The 23,614-nt window shown below is 55.5% G+C and overlaps 1 protein-coding gene across 1 annotated transcript in view; it reads right to left on the bottom strand.

Moving 5' to 3' along the window:
- The window catches only part of CCDC85C (coiled-coil domain containing 85C), a gene marked incomplete at its 5' end in the record, with an annotated part of 91,072 nt that extends 67,459 nt beyond the window's left edge, over positions 1-23,613 (bottom strand). Inside the window, one exon of the mRNA XM_011951587.1 lies at positions 23,490-23,613. Within this exon, the coding sequence (XP_011806977.1) occupies positions 23,490-23,613 (124 nt within the window). The remainder of the gene's footprint in view (positions 1-23,489) is intronic.
- Between the last annotated feature and the right edge of the window lies 1 nt (position 23,614).

Here is a 23,614-nt window from a genome sequence, read left to right as displayed (position 1 = left end):
TCTACCAGAGGTTGCCCAAGGCCAGGCCACCCTGCCCACCTCCATCTGGCTCAGTCCCAAGACTTTGAGAGTCTTGGCCAGGGTAGGGCATTAATGACCTCAGCAGCAGGCCACAGTGACAAACCCCACATACCCCACATACCCTGGAGTGAGTCACTTGGGCAGGGCTGGCCCCTTCCTCTTGGCTTCACATTCCTAAACAGTAGACACCTTCCAGGAACTCGGTCAGCAAAGTGGCTGGAGCTGCTGGGACAGACAGCCTGTGCAGGCCTGGCCCCCAGCGCACCCAGAGGAAGGAGAGGCTGGGTGGCTCAGGTGTGGCCCCGGAGCTCAGCAGGCCCAGCCCCCAGGGACACACCCCACATGCACAGTGGGTGCAACAGCTACACAGCCCAGCCCAGAGAGAAGAGCACACCTCGGAGAGTCACTATGAGTGCAGTGGGGGAGGCAGAAGGGGCTTCTGGACACTGAGGTTGCTGGAAAAGCAAGCAGAGGGCGGCATCTCAGCCACAGGCTGGAGACATACGGGACGTCCCCAGCAAGGGGAGGAGGGGAAGAGGGCAGGGACGGAGGGAACTGGAGGTGGAGAAGACAGCCAGGGAAAGCGGGGAGGTATGAAAACGCCCGGCTAATGGTGTTAAGGAACTGCCACTCATGGCCAGGCATGGTGGCTCACATCTGTAATCCCAGCACTTTGGGAGGCCGAGGTGTGTGGCTCATTTGAGGTCAGGGGTTCAAGACCAGCCGGGCCAACATGGTGAAACCCCCCCCTCTACTAAAATTACAAAAATTAGCCAGGCATGGTTGGTGGGTGCCTGTAGTCCCAGTTACTTGGGAAGCTGAGGCAGGAGAATGGCTTGAACCCGGGAGGTGGAGGTCGCAGTGAGCCGAGATCACACGACTGCACTCCAGCCTGGGTAACAGAGCAAGACTCCATCTCAAGAAAAAAAAAGAAAAAGGCACTGCTGTTCGTCTTCTTCCAAAAGACACGGGAGAGGAGTGTGGCACAGGTGTACGAGCGGGATCATACAGCACCTCCAACTTTATTTTCAGAATCCTGAACCTGATGCCCAGGGGTCCTCAGAGAGCCAAGCGCAGGGTGGGGGCTGTGTTTCAGGAAGGACAGAGGGCTGGAGGGGACCATCCCGGAGGCTGGGAGGCTGGTCCCACAATCACTGAAGCAAAGAGGAGGAGTAGGAGGGTGAAACCCCACCATCAGCACTGGAGGAGGAGTGGCAGGTGTGCCCAGCGCCACCCTACCCCGGCCAAGACCACACCCATGCTCAAACCACTGGGCTCTCCAGGGCAAAGACCTGGGCAAAGCAGGATGGACAGGCCTGGTCAACCCGGAGCCCTGTGAGCAGACCACCAACTATGCCACACCAAGCTGTTCAGACCCACCAGATGCCAGACCCCGCCTGCAAAGAACACAGCCCCTGAAGATAAACATGGAAGTTCTATCTTCTGGGACAGAGCTGCCAGGTAGGAGGATAGCGTATGGAGCCTCACACCTGGGGTCTGGCCTCATTTCCCCCACCCATGGCCACTCTCGACCACTCCACGGGTGGGCGGAAAGCCAGTGACCGGTGTGGGGCTGCTTGCCTGGCCTGGGGCGTCCATGACCCCTGCCTGGGCCACGGCACAATCGCTCCCTTTGTTCCCCGTCTCCCCATTGTCTGCAATTCTCTCGCCTGCCTGCGCCAGGCCAAAGGAGGATTTCCAGGGGGATTTCTCAATGGGCTCGCAGGGAAGCATCCTGTCTGCGGGACCTGCTGCTCGCAGCCTTCCTTGAAAGGCCACAAAGCAGGATGGGGGCTGACGACCCTTGGTAAATGGCCCCAGATGTGAGCAGCTATTTTAAACTGAGCCATCTTCGGGCTGCGTGGTGGATAGGGGGCGGGTCAGAAAGGTCGTTCTGTCTTAACAACTAAAAGCTGCATCTTCCTATGACTGACCGTGACTGACGCATCACGGCAAGTCACTTCCTAGTGTGAATCCTCTTTGGCTCCTCCCGACAAGCCTGTGAAGGACGTCAGAGCGTGCCCCGCTTCCCCAGGAGGAAACCGAGGCTCAGGAAACTGAGGCACATCCCTTTGTGTGACCTAGTCTGGGCTGTTTCGGACACACATCCCCGTGTTCACTCAGGATCGGCCATCTCAGGTGGCCACACCCAGCGGGGGTGGGGGGATGCTGGCAGAGGCCTGTGTGTTTCCAAGGCTGTCCCCTCCTGACATGGACGGGGGTGCCAGGCCTGGCCCCCCATCACTGTCAGAAAGGTGTAGGCGCAGCCTAGCAGATACAGCTGCACTTCTGATGATGACCACCCTGAGGTCCCCGGGGGGACGTCCTCACCATGGAACAAGCAAACAGCCACCTCGCATAAGGTGTACAAAGAACAGTCAGTGATGTGACAAAGTATTCTCCACCTGCGCATGTGAAGAGTTGGGATCAAAAATGGTAGGAATACCATGTGGCAAAATGTGCTTTTGAAAATGGATGTCTTGTCTATGGCCATACCACCGTGAACGCACCTGATCTCAGCTGAAAATGGATGTCTTGGATAGGAGGCTGAACAGAAAAAAAAAAAATGTTAAGTCAGCTGGGCACAGTGGCTCACACCTGTAATCCCATCACTTTGGGAAGCCAAGCCGGGTGGATCACCTGAGGTCAGGAGTTCAAGACCAGGCTGGCCAACATGGTGAAACCCCATCTCTATTAAAAATACAAATTAGCCAGGTGTGGTGGCGCATGCCTGTAATCCCAGCTACTTGAGAGGCTGAGACAGGATAAGCACTTGAAACCAAGGGGCAGAGGTTGCAGTGAGCTGAGATCGTGCCTCTGCACTCCAGGCTGGGCAATGGAGAAAGACTTCGTCTCAAAAAAACAAAAAAAAAGTTAAGGCCAGGTGCGGTGGCTCAAGCCTGTAATGCCAGCACTTTGGGAGGCCGAGATGGGTGGATCACAAGGTCAGGAGATCTAGACCATCCTGGCTAACACGGTGAAACCCCGTCTCTACTAAAAAAGTACAAAAAAACTAGCTGGGCAAGGTGGCGGGCGCCTGTAGTCCCAGCTACTCTGGAGGCTGGGGCAGGAGAATGGCGTAAACCCAGGAGGCAGAACTTGCAGTGAGCCAAGATTTGGCCACTGCACTCCAGCCTGGGCAACAGAGCAAGACTCCGTCCCAAAAAAAAAAAGAAAAAAAAAGTTAAGTAAAAACTAGGGAAATCTGAATCAAGAATGGATTCTAATTGATACCAATCAATACGGGTTCATTCATTGTAATGAATGTACAAGACCAGTTAAGAAGTTAATAGGGGATACTGGGCACACAGTTTATACGAGAACTCTCTGTATCTCAATTTTTCCATAAATTTAAAATCTGCCCTAGGCTGGTCTGAGTGCAGTGGCATTTACAACTAATTGATCACAATCAGCTACAGATTTCTTTGTCCCTTCTCCACTCTCACTGCTTCGCTTGACTAGCCTTTAAAAATATTCTTTTTAAAAGCCTTTTTAAAAAATCAAACTAAAAAAAATTTTAAAAAGACAAAACTGCTCTAAAAAACAAAGTTTATCTTTAAAAGTGTGCATAACTAGCAGGGCATGGTGGCACACCTGTAATCCCAGCACTTTGGGAGGCTGAGGCAGATGGACTGCCTGAGGTCAGGAGTTTGTGACCAGCCTGATTAACATGGTGAAACGCCATCTCTACTAAATACAAAAAATTAGCTGGGCATAGTGGCACATGCCTCTAATTCCAGCTACTTTGGAGGTTGAGGCAGGAGAACTGCTTGAACCCAGGAGGCGGAGGTTGCAATGAGCCAAGATCGCACCGTCACACTCCAGCCTGGGCAACAAGAGCAAAACTCCTTTTCCAAAAACAAACAAACAAACAAAGTGCTGGGCGCAATGGCTCATGCCTGCTATCCCAACACTTTGGGAGACTGAGGTGGGTGGATCACAAGGTCAGAAGATTGAAACTAGCCTGGCCAATATGGTGACATCCCATTTCTACTAAAAAAATACAAAAATTATCCAGGCATAATGGCTGGCGCCTGTAGTCCCAGTTACTTGGGAAGCTGAGGCAGGAGAATCGCTTGAACCCAGGAAGCAGAGGTTGCAGTGAGCCAAGATTGCATCACTGCACTCCAGCCTGGGCGACAAAGCGAGGCTCAGTCAAAAAAAAAAAAAAAAAAAGTGTATATAACTAACATACACCTGTGATAAAATCTCATACAACACTGTACACACAGAGAAATGAGTGCATGTAACAGGCAGGTGCAATCTGAGCTCAGGTTTGTAGTCTAGGCTGCGCTGTGTCACTGTCATGGTCCTGGCTGTGATAATGTACTCCTTACGTGAGATGTCACCACTGGGGGAAGCTGGGGGAAGGGTACACAGGAGCCCTTTGCACTACTTTTGCAACTTTTTTTCTTCTTTTTAGAGAAGTGGGGCTCACTATGTTGTTCAGGCTGGCCTCCAACTTCCTAGGCTCAAGTAATCCTCCCGCCTTAGCCTCCCAAGTGGCTGGGACTACAGGTACACATAACCATGCCTGACTTACTTTTGCAGCTTCTTGTGAGGGTAGGATTAGAGATGATTTTTAAATCATAATTTTGAACATCACAGTGTCTTCTGAGCGTTCCCACAATGAGCAATGGATTACTTAGGGGCCATTGATCCTCTGCACCTCCACCAGCGATAAATCACGTGGTGGTGGGGAGTGGAGTCAGCAGTCCAAGGACCTGGTGAGATAGCAGCTGGGAGGTGCTCCTGCCCCCATCCAGGCAGGATGCTTGTCCAGCAGGCCACCCGGAGCACACAAGCATCCTTGCCACACCATCACCACATGCTCTCCCTCGCACAGAGACCAGATAAATAAGGGGGCTGCCTTGCTCCCCAAGCCTGGTGGGGTTTATGTGTTATGTCACCTCAGCAGAGGTTCTAGCCTCCCTGAGCTCTGCTCAGGGGAATCTCAGGATACATTAGGAAGGCAGAACTCAGGCAGGGGTGTACAGTGCACAAGAAGAAATCTATCACATGGCGGACACTGAAATGTAAATCCTGCATGGCTTTGCAGCCAGAGTAAGTTTTCCTACCAGTGCTCAACTTTCAAGTCCACATAACTGCCCCACTGCCCACAGAGGTGGAAAAAAAAATCACACTCCAAATAAGAACTGCTTTGGGGCTGGGCGCAGTGGACGCTGTAATCGCAGCACTTCGGGAGGCTAAGGCAGGAGAATGGCTTGAGCTCAAGAATTTGAGACCAGCCTGGGCAACACAGCAAGACCTTGTCTCTACAGAAAAACATTTGTTTTAAATTGGCCAGGCATGGTGGCATACACCTGCAGTCCCAGACACTCAGGAGGCTGAGGCAGAAGGATCTCTTGAGCCAGGAAGATAGAGGCTGCAATGAGCAAAGATTGGGAAACTGGGCCGGGCGCGGTAGCTCACGCCTGTAATCCCAGCACTTTGGGAGGCCAAGGCGGGCCAATCACAAGGTCAGGAGATCGAGACCATCCTGGCTAACACAGTGAAACCCTGTCTCTACTAAAAAAGACAAAAAAAATTAGCTGGGCGTGGTGGCGGGTGCCTGTGGTCCCAGCTACTCGGGAGGCTGAGGCAGGAGAATGGCTTGAACCCGGGAGGCGGAGGTTGCAGTGAGCCGAGATCACGCCATTGCACTCCAGCCTGGGCAACAGAGTGAGACTCCATCTCAAAAAAAAAAAAAGATTGGGCAACTGCACTCCAGCCTGGGCAACAGAGTGAGACTCCATCTCAAAAAAAAAAAAAGATTGGGCAACTGCACTCCAGCCTGGGCCACAGAGCGAGACCCTGTCCCCCTCCACCCCCAAAAAGAACTGCCTCCATACTACACCTGTTCAGTCCTCCCATGGGAAGCAAGGACACATGCCAATAACCAGTAACAGTGTCACGTGGGCCACACTCACAGTGGTACGCAGACACTATCTGGGTGCTGGGGTCACAGGTAGTTATTTTTCTATATTTCCTACAATAAACAGAAAATAGTTTGGGAAGAAGAAAAAGTTACTGATGGGGAAACTCTGCTTTCATGTGGACAGAACACAGAGAGGTGGTGTGGGCAGGTGTCAGGTGTGGGGACCCCAAAGTCAGACTGCTGGGGTCAAACCCCAGATCTGCCGCTTTCTCCACTGGGACTTGGGCAAGTGACTTCACATCTCTGCACCTCAATTTCCTCTTTGCTCAAATGGGGAACATAAGTGTCTTTGCCCTGCAAGAGTCAAATGAGTGACTGTGTAGAAAGTGCTGAGTGACTGTTAGCTATTATTGTTCCTACTATTATTGTTGTCACCATACACCCATCTTGTTTGATCCTCAATAGCCCACACAATGGGATGCCTGGGACACCTCATTAACAGACAGAAAGGTGCAGCACGTGGGTCTGCAGCCTTGTCTGAGATCACATGGGTGGATGCACGACCAGACCAGCGTTCAGATGCAAAGACCCTCCCTCCGGGCCTCCTTAGGTGGCACAGACCCTCGGGGCACCAGCCAGGTAACTAAAGACCTCCTCACACGGGGCCCACTTAGCAAGGTGGTGTGGCTGTCCCAGCCCTTTGCCAAACACAGCAGGGAAGTTAAGTCCAAGACCCTTCTTCCCTGGACCTTAGGCCTGAAACTAGAAGGTGGCCCTGGTCAGGGCACGGGGGCACTGGCACCCAGGCCTCCTTCCTCCTCCCACACAGAGCTGCTATCCCTTTCTCAGCAGGACCTTCTTTCCAGGTTGCCCTTCCCTGCCTTGGGTGGCACCCAGACCAAGCAATAACAACGACCCCACATGACTCTGAGGCCCAGAATCAGGCAGGGCTGGAGGGGAGCTCAGGGGCCCCTTATAGATGAGGTCCCAAGGAGGGGGCACCTGGCCAAAGTCCCACCACGAGTGCAGGGCCACACAGGGCCAGGGCCGGCTCCTGACCCTTCTAGAGGGCTCCCACAGAGAACTCCACCCCTGCCCCTGCCCACACACAGAAGGGCCAGCTCAGAGACACCAGGCCCCATCTGTCTCCCAAGCACCAGCAAGCAGGGCATAGCCTGGGGGGTGGGGACGTGGCCATCAGCAGGCACCAGAGGCACAATCCCCTCTGCCACAAACACCCCTCACAGGCGGCGGCACTGCTGAAGATGGCCCAGCCTGGAGTGGAAAAGGTCCGGGGCACTGAATCACCAAAACGTCCATCTCCCCAGGTGGGAAACTGAGGCATGTGGTGAGGGGCACTTGTCTGAGCACCACACTAGGGAACCCACTAGAATATGCTAGGGTGGGGGCATGGATGGGGTGCATGTGACATGCCACGGGTTCGGGGGCTCCGCTTCCCATGAGCACGTTTATAACACTCAGGCAGCCCCGAGCATTCCTCCTCCTGAAGCCCTTTCATGATAAACGCATCCATTTTTGGAAAGAAGCCTCTTTAATGAGGCATTATTTCCAGATGCCAACTCATCACTGTCACACATGAGCCTCTCCCTGTCTGAGCCACTGGAGATGTGGACAGCAGCAATGTGTCGGCGGGGGATCCCCAGCCAGCCACTCTGTTCCACCAGCCGCCCCTTCCACCCTGTGCCTGCCACTGTCCATCAAGGCCCCCCGGCCAGAGGAAAGCCCTACCTATGGCACAACCCAAATCCCACCAGGCGGCCTCAGGGCTGGGGCACCACAGCCAAGCCTGCAGCCACGGGCGGCACTCCCGCACTCAAAGAGGGCCTCTGCCCTCCTACCGGGGGCCTGCTTGCTCCTGGTGGTGACAGTGGGAGGGATACGCCAAAAGAGCAACAGCCAAGGTCCTGGTCAGGCCCACCAGCCCCTCAAGGCCCATCCCACCACCCTGAGGTTCCGGGCAGCCTCTGCAAGGAGACCTCCCTCTTCCTCCCAGATTCCCCCTAGGCCTGCCAGAGGTCTCACACAACCGTGGGGCATTAAAAGGATAAAATCTCAGGACAGAGATAAAGGATGCTGGCACATGATTCCAGGCAGCCCCTGACTTGGGAGAATCCCAGGTTCAGAGCAGGATGAGTCACTGTGGCCTGTCCCTCCAAGACCTTCCCCAACATCATTGCAGGGCAATTAACTGTCTGCTAAAGCCCTCACAGCCTCATGACCAAAAAATAGCTCAGTGCCTGAAGTTAATGGTCAGAACTAAGTCTCATTTAAGGCCTCTAGGGGAGATTTGTTTAGAAAGAAAAGAAAAACCAGGAACAGTGTACATGGATTTATTCCATCCCCCTATGGGATGGCCCCAGAGAGCTCTAAGCCAAGGGTCTACCTCACAGGGGACAAAGACCTTCCAAGGCTCCCAGCCAGCCCTGTCCTTCACAGCGCCTCTGCAAGTTCAGTCACTCACCCACTTCTGGGCCACACTGCCTGGCTCATTGTTCTCAACCGGGAAAGGCCATGGGCCTGGCATGGGAGACAGGCCTGAGCACCTGAGGGCAGCCACGCATCTCAGGAGGCAGGCCGGCCAAGCAGGGACCCTGGAGCAGAACCCCGCACAGCCATGCGCCTGAGGACCTCTGCGCCCCTCTCGCTGCGGGGGGCTGACTCTACCCCTCCCGCAGGCTCATCCCCGGGCGCCGAGTAAGACAGTGCAGCAGGCATGGGGTCACTCTAGCCTGGAGCCCTCACATCACAGCCAGCCACAGAAATGTCTGCTACACAAATAACAGAGTCACACTGCCCTCCTGGCCAGCTTCTGTGTCCCTGTCCTCATGGAGAATGTGGCAAGCCCCAGTCCAGCGCCCTCCGGTCTCCCCTCGGCCCTCCCAGCTCGCCTGTGCCTGCCACCCCTCACCCAAGTCCCCTCCCACACCCCCAGGCCTGCACAGGCCTCTTGGGCTGGACTCCCCACTGGGTCTGTCGTCCCCACTTCCTCCAGCTGCCAATCAGCAGACCGACAAGGGGCGGGTAGCGCTGACTGGGGAGACGCATCTCAGCTGAACACAAGAGTCACCCTGGGGCAGCCTTTGCCACCACAAAGGAATGCCGAGTTCAACCTGCTTGGGATGCAGCTGGCATGGTGGTCCACCAGCACCTTTCTGAGTCAAGCATTGGTGAGGACACCCACCCAGGGTGGCTTCGGCCAGGCCAGCCAGTCCTGTGCACACACCACCTTCTCCTCAGCCCAGGCCCCCCGGGTGCTCCTAAGCCCGCTGTTTCCAGATGCCAGTGCCAGTCAATGCCTGTATATTTACCCAGAGAAAAGGGAGCCCACAGGCCCATCCAAAAGTCACCAGAGGCCTGGTGTGGGAGTATGAAGGAGAGATCAAGGTTGTAATTCAAAAGAAAATGAGATTTTCCCATTTTTATTCTGCTCCTGCTGGCGATGGCGCTGGCCCAGGAGGCCTGAGGAAGCGAGCTGGGAGGAGGGAAGCCTCGCACAGGCGGTGGCGAAGGGTCCCCCGGCTGCCCTTTCTGGTCTGGAGGTCAGGTCATTCCCCCATCCAGATAAGCACTTGGAAGGTGGTCCTGCAGTGAAAAACCAGGCCACCGCAGGTCTTCAAAGCCCCAAGCAGCAGGAATAGCCAAAAAAGCCCCCAAAAGTACTGGTTCTACTAGATGAAGAGAAGAGGCCAGGCTAGGAGGAGCCCCGGCCAAGGCTGACAAAAAGGATGGCCTGGGCTCCTAGAGCTTCCCCAAGTTCCTTCGGGGTCTCCGAGCACCATGGATCTGATCCAACTGCTTCACCTCACCTGTGGGTAAACGGAGGCCTGGGGAGACTGGTCAGAGACTAAGGAAGAAAGAAAATAATCAGGAGGAAGAAGTCCAGGAAGCAGATGTTTGCATGAAAACATGGACCCAACCCTAAAGCCCTCATATAAACAAAAACAGCTTCAGGAAAGAGGCCCAAGCAGCGTCAACAGAGTGAGCGCTGAGGAGAGCAGGCAGGGGTGAGCGCAGAGCCATGGCCCAGATCTGCCAGACAACAGACGCAGCCTGGACGGCTGGGAGCCCAGGGTAACCGGCACCCGCAGAACGCTATTGGATTTTACTCGACTCTATGCCTTTGTGTTCTGCGTGGAGTTTCCCGACCACGAACATGCATTCAGTTGATCTATTTTTATTTTTTAAAGGCTTCAGGCAGGAGCCTCACCAACCCTCCTACCTGAATTCTTCATCTTTCCTGAGTCATGGACCACTTTGGGCTCTGATTAAAGCTGCAGTCCCTATTCCAGGAAAAATGCAAGGCTGCACAGTCATTTTGGGGGTTCAGAGGTCCCGGTTAAGGAGTCTGTGGATGCACTGGCTGATGGGTTGCAGAAGCCACTGCCCATGTGACCAGTGCAGAGAGGAGGACAGGCTTCTGAGAGGCAGCAGGGGCTGCTATGGGGCCATGGGTGGCCCTGAGCTGGCCCAGGTATCTGCCTCCTGTCATGACCCCCAAAATAAAGCAAGAGCCAGGAGGATCACACTGCTGCCTATACCCCTGCCTGCGCCCAGGGGTTCCGAGAGCCCAAGTGACCTCCTCCACCGCAGCCACGCCCACGGTGCATTTGCTGTAGGCAGGAGGGCAGACCCCAGGGATGCTGCTCTCCCTCTGCCTCCCTCCTGCTCAGAGCTTGGGTTGCACCAAACGTGGGGTCTTTTCATCCAGGGTGCACACAACATTTCCGTGCCACACACTTCAGAGCGGATCATGTTGCCCACAGCAGACCAGCACTCACAGGGGACAAGCTTTGAACTCAGTGGAGAGGGATTGGAGTCTCTGCAGATCAGAGTAGCCCTGGGGTGGGGATGCCAGCAAAAGCGTAAGTAACATCCCAAGGCCTCCGGACCCCTCCTGGGGTCTTCCAAACTACCAGTCTTGGGGACCACCCTTCAGGGTGGGGGCACCAGCAGGAGGGCAGGCAGCATCCTGAGGGCCTCCTGACCACACTGCCTGCACTGTTCCATCCAATCTGTCAGCAGAAGGAATGTGACAGGGCAGAGCTGGAGCAGGCAGAGGCATTGGTGGCACGCTCACCAGAAGCCCTTGGCTGACAGGGACAGCTCAGCAAAAGAGGAGCAGCCGGAGGAGACTGGGAGGCCTGATGGGTTGTTGAGGATACCGGGGGCCTCCAGGGCCATTGACATCAAAGATCCCCTTGCCTGCCGTGGCTCCCCCCACTACCAACACTGCCATTGCATTTCCAGAATAAGGCAGTTTGGAAAGGTCTTTCTTCCTGGTGGTCTAGTGGCTTAAAAAAGAAAAAAAAGAAAAAAAAAAAAAAGAAGGGGCTTTCATGTGACCTTCCCAACCAACAAGGTCAGGGAAGCCTCTGTTTATGGACGAAGCAAGTGTCCCAGCCAAGTCCTAGCATGGGACAGGTTGGGAGCTGGCCTGGGGTCGATGTGACCCAGGTCCAGTCTCTCTGTGTGCTCTGCTGCTGTAATCACACCAATGTCACCCTGACGCCCCCCTACCCCCGAACAACACACCAGAGGCTCAGTGAGTCACCATAGGAGAGCACCACGAGGCTGCAGTGAGCAGGGGCCAAGCCCAGAGCCAGAGCCTCAGCTGCGGTGCTAATGGTCTCATCCACCAGAGACGGCCAGAGTAATGGCCGGCAGCTGGACACGGCGGCTCATTTAACCCCAAGAGGCACCTGCCCACCCCAGCCGCTGCCAAGGGGAGGAGGCAGCACAGAGGGCAGGAGGGGAGGAAGCTCAAAGCCCTAGTGACAAGGCCAGGGCAGTCTGCAGCCTCCCGGGGAGGGGGCGCGCGGGTATGCCTCACTGGCCGGTGTCCAATCTGCCCCTACCCCACCAGTTTAAAAGCCACATTCTTTGTTTTCTGATCCTGAATCCTTTGTGGCCTCATTTCGAGAACAAGGTGCTGCGGCTGGGAACCAGTTGGCTGGGCTCTGCCGGGGAGACCCCTGGAGCTGTGCAGCCCTCTCTGGGCTCAGGTTTCCTGCCCAGACATATGGACCCCCACATGCACCTGCTCAAAGCTACCAGCCTCTCCTACATGGGCAGGCCTGGTACCCATGGCCACAGGACATCCTCCAAGAGCCTGGCCTGGGGCTGCGGAGGCTCCCACAGCTCCCACAGATGCTGAGTGCACGAGGGCTGCAGGTCCCACATCCTACAGCCCAGCCACCTGCAAAGGCTGCCCTGCACCTCAGAGGAAGGGCGGGATTTCAGTCTGTGCAGGGGGCAGGACCGGGGGGTCACCTGAGGGCCTGCAATGTGCCTTCTGCATGGCAAGTTGTCCTGGGGCCATAACTCCAGGGCCAGGGTGGTGAAGCGCTGCAGCTGGTGGGGGGGTGGCAGGAAGCCCTGACTCCACGCTCAGGTGTCAAGTTTCTTTTATTTTTTGCAATGGAGTCTCACTCTGTCACCCAGGCTGGAGTGTAGTGGCATGACCTCGACTCACGGCAACCTCCACCTCCTGAGTTCAAGAGATTCTCCTGCCTCAGCCTCCTAAGTAGCTGGGATGATGGCCCTGCGCTGCCCAGCAGAATTCCCGCAGTGGTGGCATTTTCCTCATCTCGCTGTCAGCGCGGTACTAGCCCGTGCGAAGGCAGGGGTCGGTGTGGCTGCATGTCACTCAGTAGTAATGAAAGTGAGTTGAAGCAGCTGCATGTGGCTAGTAGACACCACTCAGGGTTAGAGCCAGGAAACCTTGACTGTGATGGGTTGTGGGTTAGGCAGGGGAGCAGGAGTGCAGGGGAGAGAGGAAACCAAACCCAGAAGACACAAGGTGAATAGCGCAGTGACCAGGAGCAATCTGGACACCTGAGCTGCAAGGCCAGGAGCAAGTGATAGGGAGAGACTGCTCAGCCAGCCCAGGGCGATGTCTTCCCCCAGGCAGGAGGGGCTGGAGAGAGTGCTAGAAGTTGCTCAGGGAGGTCCTAGACGAACAGCACACCACCCCATTCTAGAAAACAAGCCCAGGGGGACATCAAATGCCATCAGGAAGTTGAGATGAGAAGAGGCTGCTGGACAGAACCAGAGCCACCATTCCCAGGGTTTGGGATTGCCCAGAGCCAAGTAAGGAGAAGGAAGGAGGTGTCCTCAGCCTCTAAGGTTTATCCCCCGGTGAAGGGAGGAAGGCCAAGGGGCACAGCGGTAGACAGGAGGGGCTCTGTGTTGCTTTGGACCAGGAAACGTGAGCCTGTTTGTGGGGAAGGAGCCAGAGCTCAGACCGAAAAAGAACAAGAGAAAGGAGACAATGGCGGAAGCAGAGAGAGGTCCCCCAGGAGGGACTGGGCAAAGGCGAGGGGGAGAAGAGGGGAACCTCCCCTGCCAGCCAGGACAGAAGGTGCTGAAAGAGGGAGAAACTCACTTCTTAATTTTCTGGAGAAAGGGTGGGTGGGTTGGGGGAGTGTCCCATTGTCCCACCGGGCCGCTGAGGGATATTAAGCAGCCGGGAAACAGAGCCCTGCCGCGGGCAATGTGGCCGGAACCTGCCACAAAGGGCCACTCCCAGAGCGGGCTCATTAGGGAGCCGGGCCGGTGCCGTGCACGGTGACAGGCGGGAGCATTCAGGGCCCCACACAATCAGGCCCTTGTGCCGGGCAGGGGAGCACCACGCTCAAGGGAGCCTCTGATTCCTAGACAAGAGCGGGCCTCCTTCTTGCCTTACAACCTGGGAGCCAACGGAAAGACAGATTTGGGAAGACAAAGAGACGCTTCCCCTGACAGTGGATGGTCTATTTTTGGAAATGGGTCGACTCTTCTCCATAGCTGCCGTTTTGGTGCCACCGGCCCTGCCTGCCTCTGTCCCCTTCAAACCAGCCTGGAAAGGCCTCTACCTCACCTGCCCAGCCCGTGAAAAGGAGGTGGCGAAGGCAGCCGCCTCCATGGGGATGCCTGGCAGCTGATTTGAGCTCCTGGGGCGGGGAGGTAGGGGTGCAAGCCAGGGTGCGTCCAGGGCCCAAAACGGCATTCCACAGCCTCGCCAAAGCCATCTCCCCAGCGTCCGTGCAGCACAGGTCAGCGAGGGGGCAACACAGGCAGGGCCGTTTACCCCTCACTGCTAACATGAACTGACACCGGCCTCCCAACCCTGGCCGGCCAGGCTCTGTGGTGCCCAGTGTGGGCGTAACTTTGTCCCTAGCTGGCCTGCTGGCAGGGCCCATGGCTGTTCTCTGGATCCTGGCTCTGGCCACCCAGCAGAACTCCAGAGCCTTCACAGCCTCCAATGACACCAGGACCAACTGTGCCCATCTCTGGGGCTGGGCACAGGCACTGGTATTTTTTAAAGTTTTCTAAGTGATAGCTAATATATAGCCACAGTTAGGAACCACTGGTAAAAGCCAAAAGGTATATATTTCAGTAATTATTCAGGGGAAATGGGGAAGGTGGGGTTGTGCAAATCATCACCTTCTTGGGGAGGTTTGATTTTGCTGGTGGTGGGGGCAGGGGACAGGGGCAGGGAGTAACTTATTTAACTCGGTGCCAAGTGTACAAATGAGAAAAGAAAGACAGGTGGGCAAAGTGGGTCAACCACTATCTGGCACCTGGTCAGTCCTTCCAGGACTGTTCACTCCTCCCTCCAACACTGACTGTGCATTGCAACAACATTCTGGACTGGGAGAGAGACAGGACAGCAAACGGAGGAACCTGGAGTCCAGGAACACTCAGGCTTGTCCCCAGCAAACCTGCACCAGGAATCGAAGCTCGGCGTTCTCCTCTTGCGCTAAACCCGTTACTGAGTCCATCAGATAGGGGAGGCAGGTACTTCCACTGGGGCCCTGCAGGAGGGGAGGCTGGCCTGGGCCAAGGTCTCAGCCTCAAACCGCGTTTAGACAGGTCACCATCTCTAGCTCCGACAGTGGTACCCATGTGGTCACAGGCAGCCTCACCATCCCCACCTGCCCAAAGGCAAGGACCAACCACCAGGCAGGAGATAAAACCCAGGCTGTAGGGTATAGGAAGAGAATCCCCAGGAATATAAAAGAGCTGGCTCATACGACCACAGAGTAACCGACAGGAGGCAGGATGGTCGGGGGGGCCACCTCTTCCTTGTGGCTCTGAGTCAAAGGGCCAGAGGAGATGAGGGTCCCTGGGACTCTCAGCTCAGCCCATCCAAGCTTCCCATTTTACAGATAGGAAAAAGAGAGTCCAGGAAGAGGAAGGGACTTACACATGGTTGGGTCTCAAGCGGGCTGAAGCCGCTGGTTCAGTCTGGATTGTCCAATCCACAGAACAATGGTAATCTCCCAAGACCCCCAGGCACGGGGCATGTCAGCTGACAAGGCCACTCAGACCCAGCAGATGATGTGTCTGCATATTTATCAGGTGGGGAGCAGGAGAAAGAGGGGGACAGGCTATAAAGTTTCCAGTTTCTAACAGGACTCCTAACAGGTAACTCTGGGTCCCCTTGAAAAGTCCATCAGAAAAGGTTAGAACTGGAACTGCTCACACCCCGAAGGAAAGCCCAACCCAGCGACTTCAGGGGCAGTGGAAGAGGCTTCAGAGACCCCACCTGTCCTGGCCCTGCTCACTGCCCCAACCCTTGTCCTGGGTCCCCACTCATCCATCACCCCAGCTGAACCCAAGGTGCAGGTGAATGCCCACCACACGCCTTTGCTCGGTTCTTTTTGTTTTGGTTTCATTTGGTTTTGGTTTTGGTTTGTTTTGTTTTGAGATGAGTCTTGCTCTGTGGCCCAGGCTGGAGTGCAGTGGTGTGATGGCTCACTGCAACCTCTGCCTCCCGGGTTCACAAGATTCTCCTGCCTCAGCCTACTGAGTAGCTGGCATTACAGGCACGTGCCTGTACACCCAGTTAATTTTTGTATTTGTAGTAGAGATGGGGTTTCACTATGTTGGCCAGGTTGGTCTTGGACTCCTGACCTCAGGTGATCTGCCCAGCTCAGCCGTTCTTTCTGCAAAGCCTGGTCTCTCTTCTCACCTGCTCTCTTCTGCTTTTACTAAGTCCATCTTCAAGGCCCATCTCAGTTCCCAATTCAGCCACCCCTCCTCTGAGCTCCCAGCACACCTGAAGAGGTTAAGATACCAACTTGGGCACTTCCTCGAGGCAAAGTGGCATGATGAATAATCACACCCACAGGGCAGGGGAACTGGGACATATCAGCTGGCACAGGCTCCGGGGTCAGCTGGACGGGAGCCCCTGGCCTGGCCCCACCCTGCCCCTGCTGTGACTTGCCTCACCACCCTGGGCCTGTTCCTTAGCTGAAACGGGGACCCCAGTGGGGACCAGCAACTGTTGTGGGAGGCGAGTGAGAGAAAACCCAGTTTTTCTCAGCACAGTGCCAAGCACACATTTGTTCCATCCAAAAGACTTTCAGAACCTGCCACTCTGTGCCAAGAGTGGGAATCAAGAGGACCAGAGTCCCAGGCTCATAAACTCCCTGATGGACCGATAGCAATGACAGAGGGCCCCAGGCGGGCAGGGAGGGCTCCAGCACCCACGTGGCTGGCCCTGGGGTGGGCCCCTGTCTTTCTCAAGTCTCTTAATGCCTTAGGACTCCGTGAAGTTTGCTCAGGGGTTTCCAGCTCTCCCAGGCCTGGCATTTGCTCCACTCTCAGATACCATCAGCCGCAGAAACACCGTCTACTCAAGAGCTTTTCCAGGGGCAGACAGGGGAAGACCTGCCAGCAAATGTGCACATGGGCTCTAAGACACGCCCCACGCTACAACTGGGAAGGGAAAATGCCCAGCTCTGAATTGAGGAAATGGCAGAAGGTCTCTGCTGTTGAGGAATCAGGAGGAAAGAAAGGGACTCAGACCCTCACCTCCTCCCCAGGGCCATTCACTGCAGTGAAGCATGCTCCATGCCTCTGTTTGAACAGCAGACATAAGGCAAACCCAAGAACACGTACAGGCAGTCAATAGTCCTGATCTTCCTGCTCAGCCCCCCCGAGAGCTGGAGGCCAGCGGTGAGCTGCTGAAGAGCAGGCACCCATCCCCCGGTGACCGGGGATGTCACCTGACCGGCCTGTCCAGAACCCTCTGCCTGTGTAGACAGGGGATGTATGAGTGACCAATCCTGGCTGCTTGCTTAGGGGAGGGGGACCACTCCTGACATTTTATGGTCAAAGAAGCATCAGGTCCCTTCAGCAGACAAGTTTGTTCCTCTATCCCCAAGCCTTTGGGGATGCTACTCAGGTCTCTTGTTGTTATGTAGCAGGGAGATGAGAATTCTGAACCCCAGAGCGGACCCTGCCTGGACCCCAGATGTTGATCCCAACCACCCTAGACGTAGGGGTGGGAATAGCGAGAGGCAGCATCAGCGCTGGGGATGGAGGGCACAGTAGCCACCTGGGAGTGGCAGCATCTCCCACAGGCGCTGCCCTGCCTAAGCCCTGCCCAAGAGCTCAGGATGCCTGCCCTAGAGGTCAGAGGTCATGAGAAGGCTGACAGCAGCTGAGAGCAGGACTTTGGAGCAGGCTCACCAGGTCTGGAAACTACAGAAGGTTCTGTCCTGTGGCCTCTCTCCTGGCCAGGACCTCCTCCCAATGGAAGCCCTCAGCTCCCACTCCCTGCTCCCCTAGCCCAGCCCACACCACAGTGGTCACCGGAGTGATGCTCCAGAACCACCACCCCACAAGCCAGACTCCAAGAATCACAACTCAGGAGGCATTCAGACCTCAGAGGCAGTAAATACTCAGTGAAGTTCGCAGATGCTTCCCTTCCTCCTGAAGAGCAAATTACCACCTGTGAGGTCAAGTCCCGCTTGTCGCCTGGCTCTTGACAACCAGACCTGCCCTCCCACCTCTGACAGTTCTCAACCAGATTCCCAGAGCTGTCTGGGGTGTCCACAAGCCCCATCCTCAGTGGATTCAGGAATGCCCCTTCTCAGTGTCCACGCAACCTCCCCTGACGCAGCGCTCCCCAGGCCCAGAGGCAACACAGCCCACCTGGGCCACTCTTGTTTGTGGGCACTAAAGTCTGAAAAGCTGGGACTTTGGGGTCTGCCCTGTGGGGGTGCACACAGCACTAACCCCGCTAAGAGTTATCTCCCCACACACATCCTGGGTCCACCTTGCAGGCCCCAGGTTCTCAATGCCACGCTCCAGACCCCACTTCCAGACCTTGGCCATTCTTATTCCTGCCTGGAATGCTGGCTCCCTCCATACAACTAGATGAGGACTCAGCTGGCTCTGACCCTAGACTGGGCACGAGCGTGTGTCAGGGGATCTCCCACTCCCACCCAGGGGAGGCGAATCCATGGAGGCCAGGAAATAATGAAAGGACACGGAGCCCATCCTTCAAGGCCCAGTTCTAGGATCGAGACATTATTAGCCTCAGGATACAGATGAAGAAACTGAGGTTTAGAGGCTCAGTAAGCTGCCACGGTCATAAAGCAGGTAGCAAGGCCAAAATTCTCCCAGGGCTCTCTGACCCCGGAGCCAGAGCACTGCCCAGAGGGCTACACTGCCCCTCAGCATGCCTGGTGTCGAATGCTGCAGTGGGAGAAGGGGCCTTCGCACATCAGGAGCCGCTCCCCCCCAGAGGCTACACAGATCACTCATTACACCCTCCTCCCTCAACCCAAAGGTTGGTAACATTTTCCCACTTGGCAGAAGAGAAAACAGAGGCCCGTGGAGGCTCAGGAACTTGCCTAACAGACTTCCAATTCTCTGCGCAAATGAAGGCAACAAGCATGGATTGGAAAATCCCCACGGGTGGAAAACAGATTAGGAACAAACCACTGATTTCCTTGTGTATCATGTGCTGGTCCTGGGAACTCACAGGCCAGGCCTGAGCAAGAGGTCTGGTGGGGCGACTGCTGCGGTGGTAAGCCAGCCTTGCGCAGAGAAGTGAGGGAAGGAGAAGCCAAGAGGTGGGGTGGCACAGCCATCGCAGGAAAGGTGGCCCGCCCTGCACCGCCTTCGCCCCACTCCTCCATGCCAAGACACAAGGAGACAGGAATGAGGCCCAGGGCCTGGCATCCTGGGAGGAGGCGCACCGTCTCTGTGGCAGAGGTCACCGCTCCCCTGGAAGTCCCTGGGCACACCCAGGCACAGGGCCATGGGCTCAGAACTCTGACACAGGAAACCGAAGACGCATCCCAGGCCCCCTAACCAGCCCCACAGGACCTAGAGCAAGTGACCGCACCACCACTCCAAGCCCTGGTTTCCCCATCTAAGATATGGAGATGCTGAGGTCTCCCTCCTGGGACCATGTGGAAGCTCTGAACAGAATGGAATTGGGATCGGGATGCCGTCTGTGGCAAACTGTGAAGCGCTGGGCACAGCTTACCCACCCCTGGGTCACCTGCCTGGGAGCCTCTCAAGGCCAGCCCTCCTTTCTGAGGCACAGCATCCCAAGGCCATTGATGGATCCCTTGGGACAGGCTGGGGAAGGACGAGGGGGAAAGGCTTATCTAACCCACCCCATTGTCTTCACTGACCTTTGCTCCCCAGCCTAGCTGGGTTTAGGAAAAGCAGCCTTATTAGCTGAGCTGCTGCACAGAAAAGACCTATTCAGAGTTAGCGTGCTCGTTTTTTTAAAGGCCTAGACCACCCCGTTCCATCCTCCCTCTTAAAACCAACAAAAACACAAGCAGGAGAACAAACCTGTCTCATTCTGAGAAGCTCAAAATTTTAATCCAAACTTTAAAAGGTAAATGGGGCTCATCCACAGGCTTGCTAGAATCCTGGTTCCTCCGGGGTGGCTAAAGGGGAGTGGACCGTGGAGGAGGAGGTTATCAGGGGAGGGGAGGAAATGCCTGGGAATGGGCAGGAGGGGGCGTGGTGCCTGTGGTGGGGCACAGGAGACAGGCGGAGGGGCAGGTGGGAACAAACTGAAAATTCTTGTGTTTGAAAATTCTATCAGTTCATGAAGGAGAACCTGACTTTCTGGTGTTGGGGTTTACCTGCCTCAGTGTGCCACAGTGGACTGCAGCAAAGCACACCCCAGTCCCAAGGCCAGTCAGCCCAGACCAGACCTCTACCAAAGGCAGCCAAAGCCAGCCAAAAAGCCAGGTGCAGTGGCTCATGTCTGTAATCCCAACACTTTGGGAGGCCAAGGCAGGTGAACTGCTTGAGCCCAGGTGTTCGAGACCAGCCTGGGCAACATAGTGAGTTCCTGTCTCTACAAAAAATTCAAAAATTATCTGGGCATGGTAGCACATGCCTGTCATCCCAGTAGCTTCAAGAGGCCAAGGCAAGAGGATTACTTGAGCCCAGGAGGTTGGGGTTGCAGCGAGCCATGGTAGTGCCATTGCACTGTAGCCTGGGTGACCAGTGAGACCCTGTCTCAAAATAAATAAATACATAAATAAACAAACAAACAAATAAAGCAGCCAAGGAGAAAAGCCTATTTGCATGTACATATACAATACGCAGGCCCGCCAGGCCAGCCTCAGCCAGGGCTGCCTTGCATACAGATGGGCCACCTCCCACCTCAGCCCCTAGAGTCCTCCCAGGGCACCCAGCAGGGCTGCAACTGCCACCAGCTCCCCAGAAAGGAGAGCAGGGCTACTGTCCTCACTAGCTCATCAGCAAGCGTGGCCACACAAGAGGCTCAAACACAAACATTCAGGTGAGCTGTCTAAGCAGCAAGCACTTTTGAAGAGGAAAACAAGGTGTGCTGGGAGAGCCCCAAGGACTCTAACAACAAGAGAAACCTACTGTGTGTAGATCCTGACCTCATTCAACCTTGTGTGGATAATGGGGTACTCTGGGTTCTGTCCACCTTACAGAAGAGGACCACAGAGAGGCTTGGCCAGTTAATAACTTGCCAATATACACGGAGGAGCTGAGATTCAAACTCAAGACACCTGAGCCTCTGGGTAACGGGGTTATCAGCCATCTGCTCAGTGGTCGCTGATAAGGAAGTGACACTTCCCAGTATGGGAGAAAGAGGCAAACCTGGGTCAGGAATCAAGAATAGGGAGTCACCAGTGTCCCCTGATTAATAGTAACAGCAAACATGACAACAGGCCAAGGGCACAACAGATTCAGACCCACAGCCTGAACAGGAGATGATCATGGCAGCAAACCCACCCAGGACAGGTACTTCCAATGTCAGCCACCTTCCCAGACAAGGCTAGGAACCCCTCTAAGCCTCGACTTGCTTGTCTGTAAAATGGGGATAATACTGCTTCCCCAGGGTTCCTGTGAGAAGAAGCAAAGACCAAGCACATGAGGCGCAAGCCTGGGGTCTGACCCCACTTTAGACACCACCCAGAGAGAGATTCATCATCTCCCTCAGTTCAGGCCCAATCTTTGTTCAATTTAAAGCTACAAGTCCCAGAACAGAAAAACCCACTTTCACCAGGAGAGGTGGCTCATACCTCTAATCACAGCTACTTGGGAGGCTGAGCTGGGAGGATCACTTAAGCCTGGGAGGTTGAGGCTGTAGTGAGCCATGAGTGTTCCACTGCACTCCAGCCTGGGTGACAGAGTGACACCCTGTCTTGAAAAACGGAGGGGGGGGGAGAAAGAAAGAAAAACTCAGTTTCTAAGAGAAGGGCCTTTCCTGGTTTCCAAGCATTCCATTTATATTAGTGGGACAACACCCCAAGGCCACATGTGGCTTTAAGAGACAAAACTTCATAATAATAATTCCATCTGTAACTGAAATTTGTAATAATAAGGCTGAATTTTCATTTCACCCCAGAGCAAAGGTTTGCTGCCACAACATTTGCGGCAGTCCTGTGCTAAGTGGACTTGGGGGAGGATGGATTCTGTGGGAAACCCTATACTTCAACCCCCCACTGGTCCCCAGTGGGGTGGAAAACTCGGTCTAGCCTAGTCCTCCACTCCTGTATTATTCACTCTCGCAGCTGACCCGCTGCGCCAGACTGGGGCCGCATCTCCTCGCCCAAAACATGACAGAGACTGTCCTGCAAGTTCTAAACACTCCAGCCCTCCAGTGTCCTGCAGAGAGGCACTCTCGCCAAGTGTCATTGATGACGCAGCTGAAAACCAGAAACATTTCATTTTCCAGCCACGAGACTGCAGCAGTCTGCTCCTTTGTACTGCCCTTGGGGAAACCGAGGCCCAGATAACTGACCCTTCAAAAGCCCCCCAGGATGACGAAGTCAAAGGGGCTGAGGTGCTCTAAACAGCCCCAAGGAATTAAACCACCTAACTTTGCACTACTCTCACTGCCCTCAAGCAGCCTGTGGTGGGAGGTGGGGGTGGATACAGTGTTACAAAGAGAAACCTGAGTTGTAGCCATAGATTGCTAATCAGTAACAAAATATCCCTCTAAACCCAGTCAGTCCTGCCTTGAACCCACAGGCTCAGGATGGTAAATAAAGGAAAAATATGCTGCACTGCCCCCGCCCCACCTCCATGGGTATCTCTCCCACCCCGGCCCCCACCCCATCACGCCTGCAGAGGCCACTTGGCCACCAAACCAAGGAGAAAACGTCCCTCCCCAGCTCAGGCTGAGAGGTCCTGGGGAGGGCAGTTATTTCAGGCCTAGACACACTTTCTCTGAATTAGGAAAGGCTTTAAAGGCAACCAGAAAGGGCTGTTCATTCTCCACCTTCAGGCAAAAAGTTCAGGCAGTTGTTAACTACCAGCAGAACTGGAAGCCAAGCAACCAAAAAACGTGTAAGAACAGGGAGGCCCTGGATCCACCGGCAGGGAGCAGAAGGGCTGAGCAGGGGGCTGGGAGAGGGAGCAGGCTGCAGGCTCCCACAGCCCCAAGCTGGGGCCACCCTCTGCACTGGGCGCAGCAGTAACATGGGCGTGGAAGACAGGCGCTGACAGAGGCCAAAGGTCCTCGCACCCACACCCTGGTCACGGATGACCATGGCACTTTCTATAAGGCGACCAACGGTTTATAAATCCCTTCAGAAGGTTTATCTCCACCTCAAACCCACGAGGCAGAGGTCATCATCTCCATTTTACAGACAAAGAAACGGAGATAGAGGAGAAAAGCTAGAATCCGTTCCAAATACATCTCCCTCGGGAAAGTCTTAGAGTCTCGGCGGAGAAAGGTCCCGGGACTAGAAGGGCGGAATTTATGGCAAACCAGAAAGGCTCTGAGCCCCAGGCCTCTTCCCAGCTGCCTCTGGGTCTCAAGCAGCTGCCTGTGCACCCTCCCAATCCCCGCACCCTACTGCAGAACTCCAGCCACTGGACACACGTGGACACTGCTTGGTTTGGAGGACACCTGTTGCTGCAAGAGGGGAAATTCACCTGCGCTCAAAGAGGCCTTGTATCCTTTTCTGTTCAGAACTTCCCGCTACTAGGCAAGGATTTCCAAGGCTGGGATGAGGCGCCCACCGCCAGCCCAGCAGTGACAGACGCCAATTTTGGCAACTACACCCGCTAGAAACTTTCCTGGGACCGGACCGGCAGCAGGTTCTGCGCTGGACAGAAAGACGCTCCACCACTGGACCGGCCCACAACCGCCCAAAGCCGCACTTCGGGTGGGTGCGGGATCCCCTGGTCCAGGATCCATGACAGCTGGAGGAGGAGTCTGCAGTGGCGGCCGCACGAGTGGGACCGCCGGGGACCAACCACCTCCTCTCGCCGCAGCCTAGGGAAGGGGCTGCAGCCAGGGAGACCTGCGCTGCCCGGCCCGTGTAGTCCTTACCGTGCAGACCGTTGGGGATGCTGCGGTGGTGCGGCGGCGCCGACAGGTCGTCCAGGGACCGACGTGTTGCTCCTGCCTTGCCTTCGGGGGCCTTGTGCGGCCCAGGGGGCAGCAGCGGGGGTGGG

The sequence above is a fragment of the Colobus angolensis genome, unplaced genomic scaffold, assembly GCF_000951035.1.
Source record: "Colobus angolensis palliatus isolate OR3802 unplaced genomic scaffold, Cang.pa_1.0 Scaffold32, whole genome shotgun sequence".
Taxonomy (NCBI): domain Eukaryota; kingdom Metazoa; phylum Chordata; class Mammalia; order Primates; family Cercopithecidae; genus Colobus; species Colobus angolensis.
Note: the sequence above shows the minus strand (reverse complement) of the source record. Positions and strands in the feature narration are given on the sequence as shown.